Below are 16,955 nucleotides of genomic sequence, written 5' to 3'. Positions count from 1 at the left end.
TTTTGGGCCAGTTCATTGGCCACTAGCCAATCCATCAAACCAAGTCTCACCCATCTCTCTCTCTCTGTAGCTGACAAGTCTGCAGCTCCTCTTCAAACAAGTAGCGACCAGCAGAATGTTCTCTCGTGCAACTTCTGAATTCTGCTGCTTGACTTAAAGATACATGTCCATTAATCATTCTTGAATCAAAAATGACAATGGCAAAATAAATAAAAGGGGAAATAAGGGAATGGACAGGAAGGACCTTTACAAGTTTATTGAACAAAGATGGCAAACGGTTGCCAAGAAATCGAAACATGAGGACATGTTGAGAAAACTGCCTCACTTCAATTTTCAAAGTCTTAGAGTGAATAAATAATGGGTCAGTGTTATCAAGATCCTATGCCTGCATAAAGTTATCTAGCTTTTTTCTGTAATTGGTAAATTGAATGGATTTTTGATTAGAGATATGCCCACGCATTATTACAGTATATGCAGTCAAAGAATAGAATTATATCCACCTAATAGCATTTGAACCAGCAAATGATATCTTAATTTGCATAATATTCAAGTACAACGAGAAACACTTTTAGACACTTTTGCTATTGCTCATTCCAAATTCCAAATCTCTCAATCACAGCAAGTAGATATGTGACATATGCTGGCTGATGGAGAAATGTTTTCCTGTTTTTTATTCCAGGAGAACTCGCCGCGGCCCCACATAGTACACCGGATCCCAGTTGGATTGGCAGAAAAAAACCTCTATTCTGGTAATTGGAGTCATTGCTGATGTTGACATTTTAGGCTGCTGTGTACCGGAGTAGTGAGGCCTTGCTACAATTATACAAGAGCTTGGTGGGACCGCACCTGGAGTCCCGTGTGCAGTTTTGGTCCCCTTCCCGCACATAGGATATTATTATAAAGGTTCACCAGACTTGTTCCAGGGATGGCGGTACTGTCTTAGAAAGAGTGATTGGACAAACTGGGCCTGTATTTTCTGGAGTTTCAAAGGATGAAAGTTGATCACATTGAAAGCTTCAAAATGCTTAAAGGGATAGACAGAGTAGATACAAGTAAGATATTTCCCCTTGTCGGGGGAGTCTAGAACCGTGGGCACAATCTCAAAATAAGGGGGAAACCCTTATGCAGGGAATTGTCTTTACAAAGAGGATTGTGAATCTTAGAATTCTGTACTCCAGAGGGCTGTGGAATCTCAGGCATTGTGTATGTTTAAATCAGAGATTGATAGAACTTTGATTAATAATAATGTAAATATTTATGGGGATAGTGGGTGTAAAAGGTATTGAAGTGATCAATCAGCCATGATTGTATTGAATGGCGAAGCAGGCTCGATGGGCTGAATGGCCTACTCCTGTTCCTGTGTGTGCCCCAGGTTCTTCGGGGGTTATTGTCCCAGGCAAGGGGAAGTCGGTTTGTGTGTGGCATGGAGGGAGTTAAATCCCCTGGGATTGACGTTAGGGGGAAATTAATGTCCTCCCCTGTAACGAGTTTAAAGATGGGGGTGAGGAGTACAGGTGCTGGGTGGGGACCCCACCACCTACCTGCCTCTGCTCTGATTAAGTCCAGGGTGTGAAAGCTTGTGGACTGCCCTCCAATTAAGGTCTTCAGGAAATAATGGCCACTTAAAGACCTCATCCTGCCTGATGGGGCAGTTGCCACGTTGGAAGACCCAAAAAGTACACCCTGTCTGGGGCTGAGGGGTGCCTCTCTCATAGGCACTCAGTGCCTGATTGAAGGACATGGCACTGGGAAAATTGAAGGAGGTTGAGGGTGGTGGAGGGGTGGTGGGACAGACATTGAGAGCCACTCCCACTGTCCTTACCTCCAACTCCCCCTCCCCCCATCTCTGCCACGACTCCCAGTCTGCGTGCTGCCGATTCAATAAATACTGGCCTAGCCAGCTATGCCCAAATCCCGTTAATGAACCAAAGAGAAAAAAATACCGCCCCCGCTCACCTGTTGCCCGAAGTCCCTCACTGATCTTGGGCTTCTGGTGGGTGCATTACGGGCATCTGTCAATATGTCCAGTGGTGCTGCATGCAATAGCCAACTGCCGGCTTCTGATTGACGGTCATCTCTCAGGGGTGGGGCGAGATATCTGATCCGAGGGTCCTTGATTCGGGGGAAGACCCACCACTGCTGGCCACCTAAATGCCTGATTGGTATTTAATATGGTCAGCCTTCCTCTTATGGGAGAATCTAGAACTAGGGGGTGTCACGGTTTAAAAATAAGGGGTCGCTCATTTAAGACAGAGTGTGATGAATGATATCTGTATACATATGTACCTTTAATGCGTAGGCCCCTTTCAGACCGGGTTTGGAACCTTGGGGGACTCCGCCTCCGGCTCCGCCCCCAGGAAGCTGTATATAAGGTTACATTCAGTAGGCAGCGTGCAGTGAGCACACTTCTCGGCAGCTGTCTGGTTATTAAAGCCTTTGTATTATCGAACTCCTCTCCTGAGTCGTAATTGAGGGTATCTCAATTTAATTACCAGACTACATCATGATGGACAGCGGTCTAAAGCCGGCGAAGCTCAATTTGGACGCTCGGTCGCCGGAAGCCACTGAAATTTTTAAATACTGGCTCCGGTGATATGAGGCCTATCTGAATTCCTCAGAGACTGAAGTTGACGGACCTCGCAAGCTGAGCTTACTACATGCCCGGGTGGGCCAACGACGATCCTCGGTGATCGAGAAAGCTACGACGTATGAAACGGCAGTCAGAATCCTACAGAAGCGCTTCATAAAGCCGATAAGCGAGGTACACGCCAGACATTTGCTCTCGACCTGCTGCCAGCGCTCCGGGGAAACGCTAGATGAATACTTGGAGAGACTCACCGCGCTCGCCGGGAACTGCGACCATAAAGAGGTGACGGCAGAAGTCCACATGAACTTACATATTCGTGATGCTTTCGTGTCCGGTATCCTATCCACGTACATCCGGCAGCGACTCCTAGAAGACGGAGCGAAGGACCTTCAAGGTACGGTAACGCTCGCCTCTTCCCTGGAAGCGGCCCACCATAATCTCCGCACGTACTCCGCTGACCTTGCGAACCACTCTCGATCCCCTCCAGACTCGGCCACGCTTCAGGCCTGCGCCGCGCGGCGTCCCGCTCACACCGGGGGCCCCCAATGCTATTTCTGTGGGCAAGGCCAGCACTCACGCCAGCGTTGCCCGGCCTGCTCCGCTATCTGTGGCGAATGTGGAAAGAAGGGGCACTTCGCGAAGGTCTTCCTGGCAGGGCCCAAAGGCCAGAAACAAAAGTCTCATCGGGCCCAGAAATCGAACTCCTGGGAACACAGGCCCCGCAACGAGGCCGCGCGGTGGCCGGACACGCCTACATCCGACGCGTCATCGACCTCGTGCAAGTCATGGGGCGGCCATCTTGGTGGTGGCCATCTTCAAAACTCAAAACGTGCGACCGGTGGCGGCCATTTTGCGAGTCCGATTCAACCGAGGACTCTGACTGCCCACAACTAGGAGTGATCACGCTCGATCAATCTCGGCCAAAGCACCTGCGAAACTCAATGATGCAGGTTCAAATCAACGGCCGCGACACCCCCTGCCTTTTTGACTCCGGGAACACGGAGAGTTTTATCCATCCAGACACGGTAAGATGCTGCTCCCTGTGCACCTATCCCACTTCCCAAACTATCGCCCTCGCATCTGGGTCTCATTCAGTCCAAATCACGGGGTATTGTGTCGCGAACCTCGCTATTCAAGGTGCCAAATACGCCTGTTTTAAACTTTATGTCCTCCCTCACCTCTGCGTCCCTCACATGACTTTCATCAAGTCAGAGGTTCAGCAGCTACTAAAAGAAGGGGTCATAGAGGCTAGCAACAGCCCTTGGAAGGAACAAGTACTGGTAGTCCGCTCCGGGGAAAAACAACGTATGGTGGGGGACTATAGCCAGACCATAAACTGCTTTACGCAACTCGATGCGTACCCACTTCCCCGCATAGCAGAAATGGTGAACCAAATCGCCCAGTATCGAGTATTCTCCACGGTCAACCTAAAATCGGACTATCGTCAACTCCCTATCCGCCCAGAGGACCGCCCCTACACGGCCTTCGAAGCAGTCGGCTCTTTCACTTCCTCAGGGTCCCTTTCGGTGTCACAAACGGAGTCTCAGTTGTCCAAAGGGCAATGGATTAAATGGTGGACCAGTATGGCTTACGGGCTACATATCCGTACCTGGACAACGTCACCATCTGCGGCCATGACCAGCAGGACCATGACGAAAACCTGAGGAAGTTCCTCCAGACCGCCCGGGCCCTCAATCTGACATACAATAAAGAGAAATGCGTGTGCCACACAACCCGGCTAGCCATCCTCGGCTACATCGTGGAAAACGGGGTCCTAGGGCCAGACCCCGACCGCATGCGCCCCCTTAAGGAACTTCCCCTCCCCCGTAGCCTCAAGGCACTCAAACGGTGCCTGGGGCTCTTTTCCTATTATGCCCAGTGGGTCCCCCGATATGCGGACAAAGCCCGTCCACTCAATAAGACCACGGTTTTTCTCCTGACGGCTGAGGCTCAGTCGGCCTTCAGTCGTATCAAGGCCAGTATCATCAAGGCCGCCATGCACACGGTGGACGAAACCATTCCCTTCCAGGTAGAAAGCGATGCATCAGACGTCGCCCTGGCTGCCACCCTCAACCAGGCGGGCAGTCCGGTAGCGTTCTTCTCCCAAGCCCTCACCGCCTCGGAAATTCGACACTGCAGTCGAGAAGGAGGCACAAGCCATAGTGGAGGCCATGCAGCACTGGAGGCACGACCTAGCCGGTAGGAGGTTCACCCTCTTCACCGACCAACGGTCGGTCGCCTTTATGTTCGATAACGTACAACGGGGCAAAATAAAGAATGATAAAATTCTGAGGTGGAGGATCAAACTCTCCACCTACACGTACGATATTACATATCGTCCGGGGAAGCTCAACGAGTCCCCAGATGCCCTGTCCCGCAGCACGTGCGCCAACGCGCAGAAAGACCGTCTGCGGGCCATCCACGATGACCTCTGCCACCCGGGGGTCACCCGGCTTGCCCATTTCATCAAGTCCCGCAACCTACCTTACTCCACGAAGGATGTCAAGGCCATGACCAAGGCTTGCCAGATCTGTGCGAAGTGCAAACCGCACTTCTATCGACCAGACAAGGCTCGCCTGCTAAAGGCCCCTGGGCCCTTTGAGCGAATAAGCGTGGACTTCAAAGGGCCCCTCCCGTCCACCAACCGCAACACCTACTTCCTCACTGTCATCGACGAATTCTCCCGCTTCCCATTCGCTGTCTGTACCGCACAATGACTTACGAGAGACGAGAAGTGATGAAGTCGATCCAGGCTTTATTAAGCGATGCTTATCCCCAGCAGCTCAGCAACAGAATTAAGCTGCGGGGAGAAGCTCGGGTTCTTATACTCTGCCTTCAGGGCGGAGCCAGGAGTCGGCAGCCAACCAGGACCCGGGATCTGTCAGCCAATAGCATCTCGGCTTCACAGTCCCGAATACATACCACCACATTCACCCCTTTTAAAAAGGAACCCGGCGGCGTGGTGGTTCGCATGGTGGTAGGGGTTTACAAGGCTGGCACTGGAAGGAAAATTTCGGACAGTGTTATTACAGTTTTAGCCCTACACTGGGCTATGTACAAGTTTGTGAGAACTATTTACAATATTAGCAAAAAAATGTTTTTTGTTACAACAACATTCTTGGTGTCACGCGGATGCCATGAGTCGAGCGGGCGGTCTGGTCTTCCTCGTCGATCGCCTCAGCCCCGGTGGTGGTGCAGGTGCTTGCTCAGGCGTTGTCGTCTCCGGGAGCGTTTCGGTGTTTGTTCCTGTTTTACTCCTGGGCGGGCACGGGAGGAGGACCGATCCCCCCGGGAAGGGGGCGGTCGCGGGGTGTGCTGGTGGCAGGGAGGGGATGATCGGTGTCAGGGGTGTGTGTGTGTTGCCGGCGGGCGCCAAGCCCCGCAGGGAGACCGTGTCCTGTTGGCCGTCGGGGTACGCCACGTAGGCGTAATGCGGGTTCGCGTGGAGAAGGTGAACCCTCTCGACCAACGGGTCCGATTTGTGCACCCGCACATGTTTCCGGAGCAAGATGGGTCCTGGGGCCGCCAGCCAGGTCGGCAGCGACGTTCCGGAGGAGGACTTCCTGGGGAAGACAAGGAGGCGCTCATGGGGCGTTTGGTTAGTGGTGGTACACAGCAGCGACAGGATGGAGTGGAGAGCGTCCGGGAGGACCTCCTGCTACCGGGAAACTGGGAGATCCCTGGACCGTAGGGCCAGTAGGACGGTCTTCCAGACCGTGCCGTTCTCCCTCTCTACTTGCCCGTTCCCCCGGGGGTTGTTGCTGGTCGTCCTGCTCGAGGCTATGCCCTTGCTGAGCAGGAACTGGCGCAGCTCGTCACTCATGAAGGACTGTCGCTATGGATATACGCGGGGCAACCGAACAGTGTGAATATGGTGCCAAGGGCTTTAATGACTGTGGCCGCTGTCATGTCGGGGCAGGGGATGGCGAAGGGGAAACGAGAGTACTCGTCCACCACGTTCAGGAAGTATGTGTTGCGGTCGGTGGAGGGGAGGGGCCCTTTGAAATCCAAACTGAGGCGTTCAAAGGGGCAGGAAGCCTTGATCAGGTGCGCTCTATCCGGCCTGAAAAAGTGCGGTTTGCACTTTGCGCAGATGTGGCAGTTCCTGGTGACTGTACGGACCTCCTCCACAGAGTAGGGGAGGTTGCGGGACTTTACGAAATGGTAGAATCGAGTGACCCCCAGGTGGCAGAGGTCCTCGTGGAGGGCTTGGAGGCGGTCTATTTGTGCGTTGGCACATGTGCCGCGGGATAGGGCATCGGACGGCTCGTTCAGCTTTCCGGGACGATACAAGATCTCATAGTTGAAGGTGGAGAGCTCGATCCTCCACCTTAAGATCTTGTCATTCTTAATTTTGCGCCGCTGTGCATTATCGAACATGAAGGCTACCGACCGTTGGTCGGTGAGGAGAGTGAATCTCCTGCCGGCCAGGTAATGCCTCCAATGTCGCACAGCTTCCACTATGGCTTGGGCTTCCTGTTCCACTGAGTGGCGAATTTCTGAGGCGTGGAGGGTCCGGGAGAAAAATGCCACGGGTCTGCCCGCTTGGTTAAGGGTGGCCGCCAGAGCTACGTCGGATGCGTCGCTCTCGACCTGGAAGGGGAGGGACTCGTCGATGGCGCGCATCGTGGCCTTTGCGATATCCGCTTTGATGCGGCTGAAGGCCTGGCGAGCCTCTGTCGACAGGGGGAAGGTAGTGGACTGTATTAGTGAGCGGGCCTTGTCTGCATACTGGGGGACTCACTGGGCATAATATGAAAAGAAACCCAGGCAACGTTTCAGGGCTTTGGAGCAGTGGGGGAGGGGGAATTCCATAAGGGGGCGCATGCGTTCGCGGTCGGGGCCTATTATCCCATTGCGCACTACGTATCCCAGGATGGCCAACCGGTTTGTGCTAAAAACGCACTTTTCCTTGTTATATGTGAGGTTCAAGGCGTTAGCGGTCTGGAGGAACTTTTGGAGGTTGGCGTCGTGGTCCTGCTGATCGTGGCCGCAGATGGTTACGTTGTCGAGATATGGGAACGTGGCCTGCAACCCGTGCTGGTCAACCATTCGGTCCATCTCCCGTTGGAAGACCGAGACCCCGTTTGTGACACCAAATGGGACCCTTAGGAAGTGGTATAGACGCCCGTCTGCCTCGAAGGCGGTGTACTTGCGGTCACCTGGGCGGATGGGGAGCTGGTGGTAGGCGGACTTGAGGTCCACGGTGGCGAAGACCTTATACTGGGCAATCCGATTGACCATGTCGGATATGCGGGGGAGAGGGTACGCATCTAGCTGCGTGTACCTGTTGATGGTCTGACTATAGTCTACGACCATCCTTTGCTTCTCCCCGGTATTTACTACTACCACCTGGGCTCTCCAGGGACTATTGCTGGCCTGAATTATGCCTTCCTTCAGCAACCGCTGGACTTCAGACCAAATAAATATCCGGTCCTGGGCGCTGTACCGTCTGCTCCTAGTGGCGACGGGTTTGCAATCCGGGGTGAGGTTTGCAAACAAGGACGGCGGTTCAACCTTGAGAGTTGCGAGGCCGCAGATAGTGAGTGGGGGTATTGGGCCGCCGAATTGGAATGTTAGGCTCTGCAGGTTACACTGGAAATCTAATCCCAGTAATGTGGGCGCGCAGAGTTGGGGAAGGACGTAGAGCCTGTAGTTCTTAAACTCCCTCCCTTGCACCGTTAGGTTCGCGATGCAGAACCCTTTGATCTCTACGGAGTGGGATCCTGCAGCTAGGGAAATCTTTTGCTTGCTTGGATGGATGGTCAAAAAACATGTCTTACCGTGTCTGGGTGAATAAAACTTTCAGTGCTCCCGGAGTCGATCAGGCATGGCGTCTCGTATCCGTTGACCAGCACCGTTGTTGTCGTCGTCTGGAGCGTCCGGGGCCGCGATTGATCCAGTGTCACCGAAGCCAGTCGTGGTAGTAGTGTCGCGGCGTCTTCTTTGGACCCCGCGGAGACGTCGATGCTGGGGTCCTTTGTTGTCAACCAAGATGGTGGCGTCCATGAATCGCACGCGGCCGGGGGTGGACAAAATGGCCACCCCCATGGATCGCATGTGGTCGGGGGTGGACAAAATGTACGCCCCCATGAATCGCACGTGGCTGGGGGGGTCACAAGATGGCGGCGCCCATCCTCCCCTCGTGGTGCCCGGGACCCAAAATGGCGGCGCCTGCGGGTCGCACATGGGGCGCTGGGGGGGTTGGGGAGCGTTTGGGATGTGCTGGGCTCGTTCTTCTCCGGGAATTGCGGTGACCCCCCGGGACCGGCACACTGCCGCGTAATGGCCCTTCTTGCCGCAGCTTTTACAAATAGCTGCGCGGGCCGGGCAGCGCTGCCGGGGGTGTTTCGCTTGTCCGTAGAAATAGCAGCGGGACCCCCGGGATGGTCTGGCGCTTTAACCGCGCAAGCTTGCGAGAGGGGGGGGGGACTTTGTCGCGACGGGGGTCCACGGAGCCCAAGGGGCTGCCGCGCGGTCGGGGCCGTAGGCGCGGGCGTTTTGCGAGGCCACATCTAGGGAAGCTGCAAGGGCCCGTGCCTCTGAGAGACCTAGCGACTCTCTTTCTAAAAGTCTTTGGCGGATTTGGGGAGAGTTCATACCTGCCACAAATGCATTGCGAATTAGCAGGTCCGTGTGTTCGATCGCGTTCACCAGCGGGCAGCTGCAGCCCCGTCCCAAAATTAGCAGCACGGCATAGAATTCCTCTAGCGATTCTCCGGGACTTTGCCGTCTCGTCGCGAGTTGGTGGCGAGCGTAGACCTGGTTAACGGGCCGAACGTAGATGCTCTTCAGCAATGCGAGCGCCGTTGGGAAATCCTCTTCGTCTTCTATGAGAGGGTAAATTTCCGGGCTTACCCTCGAATGCAGGACCTGCATTTTCTGGTCTTCTGTGATCCGGCCGGGGGCCGTTCGGAGGTAGCCATCAAAGCATGCTTGCCAGTGTTTGAATACTGCTGCCGAGTTCGCTGCTTGGGGGCTGATCCGCAGGCATTCCGGGGCGATCCGGAGCTCCATAGTCTTTTAAGCTCGCTTAATAAATTGTAGCGCACAATGACTTACGAGAGAGACGAGAAGTGATGAAGTCGATTCAGGCTTTATTAAGCGATGCTTGTCCCCAGCAGCTCAGCAACAGAATGAAGCTGCGGGGAGAAGCTCGGGTTCTTACACTCCGCCTTCAGGGCGGAGCCAGGAGTCGGCAACCAACCAGGACCCGGGATCTGTCAGCCAATAGCATCTCGGCTTCACAGTCCCACATGATCCCTAATACATACCACCACACTGTCCCCTGCCCCGATATGACCTCGGCCTCCGTAATCAAGGCACTGCACAGCATCGTCACCCTTTTTGGTTTCCCCGCTTATATCCACAGCGACCGGGTTACATCGTTCATGAGCGATGAGCTGCGTCAGTATCTGCTCAACAAGGGCATCGCTTCGAGCAGAACGACCAGCTATAACCCGCGGGGAAACGGGCAGGTGGAGAGGGAAAACGCAACAGTTTGAAAGGCTGTTCTTCTAGCCCTGCGGTCAAGAAGTCTCCCAATCGCCCCTGGCAGGAGGTCCTACCTGATGCCCTACACTCCGTTAGGTCGCTCCTCTGTACGGCCACGAACGAGAGCCCTCACAACCGTTTGTTTGTCTTCCCCAGGAAGTCCACCTCTGGGGTCTCACTTCCACGTTGGCTGACGACTCCGGGACCAGTTCTACTCCGGAGGCACGTGAGGAGCCATAAGCCAGATCCACTGGTCGAGAGGGTCCAACTATTACACCCAAACCCTCAATACACCTACGTCGAGCACCCCGACGGCAGGCAGGACACCTTTTCCCTCCGAGACCTGGCACCCGTTGGCTCGCCCCTTCCACCGAAGCTCCCCTCCCCACACCGGCGGTCGACTCCGTCAGCACCCCCCCCCCCATAGCACCCCCCAGCCGGCACCAATCACCCTAGTTACCCCGGATACCCCCCCCCCCCCCCACTCCAACGCAGGCAAAGGCTCAGACAACCGTGCTTCTGGATCTACCACCACCGCGGACAACCGTATCCGCCGCACCACCGCCGGAGCTGAGAAGGTCGACACGGGCAATCAGACCACCCAAAAGACTGAACTTGTAATTCCACTTCACCCCCGATGGACTATGCGTTTTTTTTAAACAGGGGGTGAATGTGACGAATGATATCTGTATACATATGTACCTTTAATGCGTAGGCCCCTTTAAGTCTGGGTTTGGAACCCTGGGGGACTCCGCCTCCAGCTCCGCCCCCAGGAAGCTGTATATAAGGTTACGTTCAGTAGGCAGCGTGCAGTGAGCACACTTCTCAGCAGCTGTCTGGTTTTCTGGTTATTAAAGCCTTTGTATTATCAAACCCCTCTCCTGAGTTGTAATTGAGGGTATCTCACAGAGATAAGGAGAATCCTTTTCTCTCTGAGTGTCGCGAGTCTTTGGAACGCTCTTTCTCAAAAGGCAGTGGAAGTAGAGTCTTTGAATATTTTTAAGGCAGAGCTTGATCGATTCTTGATTAGTAAGCGGGGGTGAAAGGTTATCGGGGACCGACAGGAATGTGGGTTTGGGGTTGCAATCTGATCAGCCATGAGCTACTTGAATGAGGGAGCAGGTTCGAGGGACCGAGTGACCTACCCATCCTCTGAATTTGTATGTTCACATGTTTTCAAATTATGGATGAGACCACCGTTGCCAGCATTAAATGTCACTCGTTTGTGTATCTGCGGGGCAGCATTGAAGGTGAGTGGGGAAAACCCCTTGGGTCTGTCAGGTACGTTTTTAAGGTAAGCAAAAGGCATTTAAAAACTGTTTTAACCCTCATTTCTGGATTCCCCAACTTGTTTTTTGACCTTCCAGCAGCTGGCCAGGGCCACTGGGGTGAGTTCACTGGGGGAAAGCATCCTTCCTGAAACAAAGAGGCTGGGAAGCCTTTGATCAGTCACACTGAAGAGCCACAGCCATGCCCAGGTGTTAGACTGCTAGTCAAAGCATTTCTTTTCTCAGAGATTGCATTTACTTCTCGATGATCACCAACTTCTTGCTTAGCATTTTGCCCTGTCCAATAATCCCCTGGCCTTCAGCTGCACTTTCCTGCTGCCAGTTTTTAGCACAACTTGGTTTATCTTCACAGAATGACACAGTGCAGAAGAGGCCCTTTGGCCCACTGAGTCTGGACTAACACCTGATAATCACCTGACTAATCCCATTTGCCAGCACTTGGCCCATATCCTTGAATGTTCTGGCATGCCAAATACTCATCCAGGTACTTTGTAAAGGATGTGAGGAACCCCGCCTCTACCACTCTCACAGGCAGTGCATGCCAGACCGTCAACACCCTCTGGGTAAAAAAGTTTTTCTCACATCCTCCTGCCCCTCACCTTGAACTTCTGTGTCCCCTCGTGACTGATCCTTCAACTATGGGAAACAGTTGCTCCCTGTCCATGCCCCTCGTAATCTTGTACACCTTAATCAGGTCACCCCTCAGTCTTCTCTGCTCCAGAGAAACCAACACAAGCCGATCCAACCTCTCTTTAAAACTTAAATGTTCCATCCCAGGCAACATCCTGGTGAATCCCCTCTGTGCCTCCTCCACTACAGTCACCTCCTTCCTGTAATGTGGCGACCAGAATTGCGCACAGTGCTCCAGCTGTGGCCTCACCAAAGTTCTGTACAATTCCAATATGACCTCCCTGCTTTTGTAATCTGTGCCTCAATTGATACGGACAAGTGTCCCGTATGCCTTTTTCACCACCCTATTAACCTGCCCCTTTACCTTCAGAGATCTATGGACAAACAAGACAAGGTCCCTTTGTTCCTCAGAACTTCCTCGTATCATGCCATTCACTGAATTCTGTAAAATTGCTCCTTCCAAAGTGTATTGCCTCACACTTTTCAGTGTGCCACCTGCCACCTGTTTGCCCATTTAACCATCCCACCTATATCTTCCTGTAACCCAAGACACTCAACCTCACTATTAACCACCTGGCTAATCTTTGTGTCATCCGCAAACTTACCCCCACATTGTCATCGATATTGTTTATATAAATGACAAACAATAGGGGACCCAGCACAGATCCCACAGAAACCACTGGCTTCTAGACACTAAAACAACCGTTTGTCATCATCCTCTGTCTCCTACAGCTCAGCCAGTTTTGAATCCACCTTATCAAGTTACCCTGTATCCCCGTGCATTCGCCTCCATCTATCCATATTCCAAACATATTCAGAAGTACAAAAACATAAATAAGTCGGAGAACACTCTCCACATCTCACAATTTACAGTTTGTATAAGTTTTTCCCCCTTTTCACCTCCCCCCCCCCACCCCCCACCCCGCGCACGACAAACAGTTCCTCAAACATGGTCGTGAACAGTCCCCACTGTGTCTCAAATTTGTCCGCTGATCCCCTCAATTCAAACGTAATCTTCTCCAAGCGGAGGAGGTTGTACAGATCCCCCAGCCAGGCCGCCACCCCTGGCAGCGTTGCGACCACCATTCCAGCAAAATTCTTCGCCGGGCAACCAGAGAGGTGAAAGCCAGGACATCGGACTTCCCTCCATCGGCTGCAGCGCTTTTGATATGCTAAAAATCACCATCATCGGTTCCGGCCCGACCCCTACCCCCACAATCTTTGCTAGCGTCCCAAACACCCCCTCCCAGCATCTCTCCTTCTCACAATCCCAGAACACATGTATATGGTTCGCTGGTCCTCCCCCACACTTCTCACACTCGTCCGCCACCCCCTAGAAGAATCCACTCATGCTCTCCTGAGTCATGTGCACCCTGTGTACCACCTTAAACTGTATTGAACTCATCCTCACACACGAGGAGGTCGAATTCACCCTGCGCAGCATCTCACTCCACACTCCCCAACCTATCTCCCCCTCTACTCCTCCTCTCATTTCTCCTTAATCCTCACCACTGGTGCTCCCCCCTGCTCCCCCAGCTATCCATATATCCCCAATCCTACTCTCCCTTTCCACGTCGTAAGCAGCAAACGCTCCAATAGGGCATATTTTGGTCTTCATATCTTCCGTGCAAAGTTCCTCACTTGCATGTACCTATATTTGCTTCCTTTCAGGAGCTCTACCCTCTCCCGCAGCTCTTCCAGACTTTCAAACCTCTCCTCCAGGTATAGATGCCTCGCCCTCACCAGCCCACCTCTCTCCACCCCCTGTACATGCCATCTGTCTCCCTTAGCTTGAACCCATGGTTCTCACATAACGGTGGCAGCACCGACATCCCCTCCATCCTAAAATGTCTCCTCAGCTGCTTCCATAGTTCCACAGTGTGGACTGTACAACGGGCTCTCAGTATACCTCCTCAGTGCCAGTGGTAGCGCCACCGTCACCATGGCCCTCAGGCTGGACCCTCTACATGACTCTTCTTCCACACTAACCCATTCCGGGCAGCACGGTAGCACAAGTGGATCGCACTGTGGCTTCACAACGCCAGGGTCCCAGGTTCGATTCCCGGCTTGGGTCTTTGTCTGTGCGGAGTCTGCACGTTCTCCTCGTGTCTGCGTAGGTTTCTTCCGGGTGCTCCGGTTTCCTCCCACAGTCCAAAGATGAGCAGGTTAGGTGAATTGGCCATGATAAATTGCCCTTAGTGACCAAAAAGGTTAGGAGATGTTATTGGGTTACGGGATAGGGTGGAAGTGAGGGCTTAAGTGGGTCGGTGCAGACTCGAATGGCTGAATAGCCACCTTCTGCACTGTATGTTCTATGTTCATTCTAACCCCTCTCCTCCCCACTACCGCATCACTTTCTCCACATTCACTGCCCAATAATAGTGCAGCATTGGGAGCACTTTCTGCCTCTGCCTCTGTAACAGGGCTCTCTTTACCTTTGGTACCTTTCCCACAAACTCGCTGCGTCCAGTTTCCAGAAAAAGGCCTTCGGAATGAAGATTGGGAGGGTCTGGAATTCAAATAGACACCTTGGCAGGACATTCATTTTCACCACTTGGACCCTTTCTGCCATTGTCAGGTGTAATGAATCCCATCTCCTAAAATCCTCCTTTACCTCCTCCACCAACTTTATTAAGTTCCATTTGTGCTTCGTGGCCCACCCCACCTCACCTGGACTCTCAGATACCTGAACATATCTGTGACTACCCTGAATGGCAACATCCCTAAATTCGCTCCCCGACCCGCCTCATTTACCGGAAACACCTCACTTTTTTCCCATATTCAACTTTTAGGTGAATTGGACATTCTGAATTCTCCCTCTGTAACCGAACAGGCGCCAGAGTGTGGCGACTAGGGAATTTTCACAGTAACTTAATTGCAGTGTTAATATAAGTCTACTTGTGATAATAATAAAGATTATTATTAATTATTAGCCGTAAAAGCCCCAAACCTCTCTAGTCAGCTCATAATTCACTCCATACTCTCCAGCGGGTTTGACAAGAACAACAGCAGGCTGTCTGCATACAGCGACACCCGGTGTTCCCTATTCCTTCTCGTAATCCCCTGCCACTCTGCTGACCCCATAAGGGCCATTGCCACCCCTGCCTCGTTCCCCTGTGCAACCCGGAGCTCCGTGAACTCATCTCGTTGGTCCGTACACTCGCCACTGGGGCCACATACAACAGATAAACCCATGTCACAAACTTCGGCCCAAACCCAAACCTTCCTTGGACTTCCCTTTCTTTGGAATTAGCTTGATTGTCACCTGGGTCAGCGTCTCCAGCAGCTCCCCCTTCTCCAGCGCCTTGCTAAACGCCCCAATAAATGTGATGCCAACTCTGTTGCAAACTCCTTATACAATTCCACCGGGTAGCTGTCCGGCCCCGGGGCCTTCCCCGACTTTATCCCTTTTATGCTTTCCATCACCTCTGTCAACCCTAATGGTTCCTCTAGCACCTGCCCCTTTTCCTGTCCTGGCCGTGGGAATTCCACCCCACCCAGAAACTCACCACTGTGTCCGCTAACAGCCCCGGGTCTAGCCTCCATCCCGCCCTCTGTTCCTGCCTCGAGCGAAGTCAAACCTTCAGCCAGTGTGGTGCGTGGTCAGAAATCACGATTCCCATATACTCCGCACCCACCGCCATCAACATCTCTCGGCTCATCATAGAAAAATCGATTCTGGTGTATACTTTGTACACGTGCGCAAAGAAGGAATACTCCCTCTCCCCCGGGTTCTGAAAGCTCCACGGATCCACCATTCCCATCCTTTCCATAAAATCCCCCTCAGCTCTTTTGGCCTTTCCACTGACTTGGGGCTTGGCCTGTCCACCCTTGGCTCCAGCAGCAATTAAAGTCCCCCCCCCATAATCAACTGATTTGTGCCCAGGTCTGGAATTGTTCCCAGCAACCCCCTCACAAACCCCACGTCACCCTAATTCGGTGCATTTACATTCACTAGCACCACCGGCATCCTCTCTAACACTCCACTCACCATCACGTATCTCCTCCCTGGGTCCCACACTTCCTAGGCTCCTACAGACCTCGTCCTTTTGCTCAGCAGGATGCCCCTCTCCCCCCCGTGACTTTGAATCAAACCCCGAGTGGAATACCTGACCCACCCATTTCTTTCTCAACCTAACCTGGTCCTTCACCCGGAGGTGCATCTCCTGCAGAAAGACCATCCCCGCCTTCAAGCTCCTTAAGTGCGCAAAGACCCGAGACCTCATCACCGTCCCGTTCAGCCCGCGCGTGCTCTATGTTACGAACCTTTCCAGAGGCTTATGCCTCCACTCCCCTCTACCATCCACCATCAAATTCTACCTCCTTTGATTTCGCCCTGAACCGGGCCCATCCAAGATGGCCCCTTCTCCATCCATGACCACGCTTCTCCTCCAACACTGCCCCCCCCTCCCCTTTTGCCAACTCCCGCGGCCATCTCTGTGGTGATCTCTGTAGGTGCATGCACACAAGAGGTTCATGGGTATATAGCAGCACCACATGATCACCAGAAGGCTGGACCAACAGGGGTATAAAGGGCAGCCACACGGGGTCTCTGTCTCTCTCGGGTGTGCTGTGAACAGGGAAACATCAGAATCACATAGATAGTTAGTGGAGTTACATTTAGTTACAATTGTTAAATCTTGTTATCCAATTCCTAGTTCCCATGTCAAGGTAAAGAACTCACGCATTAATAGTTATAGTTACTCAATAAACCTTTGTTGTTACTGGATGAGTTTGAGTCTTCTTCAACAAGATTCAGAGGACCTCACCATCAGCCAAGGATTGAGTAACACGTGTTATCGACCACGCAGGTAACACTACAATCTCCTCCACCTTTCTTCCGTTCACCTGCCCGCCCGGCGGTCCTGCCCAAAGGCTCCTCCACTCCCCCCACCCTTTCTTCCTTATTCTGTGTAAACAGCTCCATGTGGACCTCCCCCTCCCCCACCCAAACA

The 16,955-nt window shown here is 53.0% G+C and overlaps 1 protein-coding gene across 4 annotated transcripts in view; it reads left to right on the top strand.

Moving 5' to 3' along the window:
* Nucleotides 1–16,955, top strand: part of LOC140395135 (disintegrin and metalloproteinase domain-containing protein 23-like) — a 256,264-nt gene that overhangs the window by 131,806 nt on the left and 107,503 nt on the right. For all 4 annotated transcript variants that reach the window (XM_072482631.1, XM_072482614.1, XM_072482622.1 and 1 more), the window contains exon 7: nucleotides 680–749. In XM_072482631.1, coding sequence (XP_072338732.1) covers nucleotides 680–749 — 70 coding nt within the window. The remainder of the gene's footprint in view (nucleotides 1–679; nucleotides 750–16,955) is intronic.

This window comes from Scyliorhinus torazame, chromosome 2, assembly GCF_047496885.1.
Source record: "Scyliorhinus torazame isolate Kashiwa2021f chromosome 2, sScyTor2.1, whole genome shotgun sequence".
Classification (NCBI taxonomy): Eukaryota; Metazoa; Chordata; class Chondrichthyes; order Carcharhiniformes; family Scyliorhinidae; genus Scyliorhinus; species Scyliorhinus torazame.
Note: the sequence above shows the minus strand (reverse complement) of the source record. Positions and strands in the feature narration are given on the sequence as shown.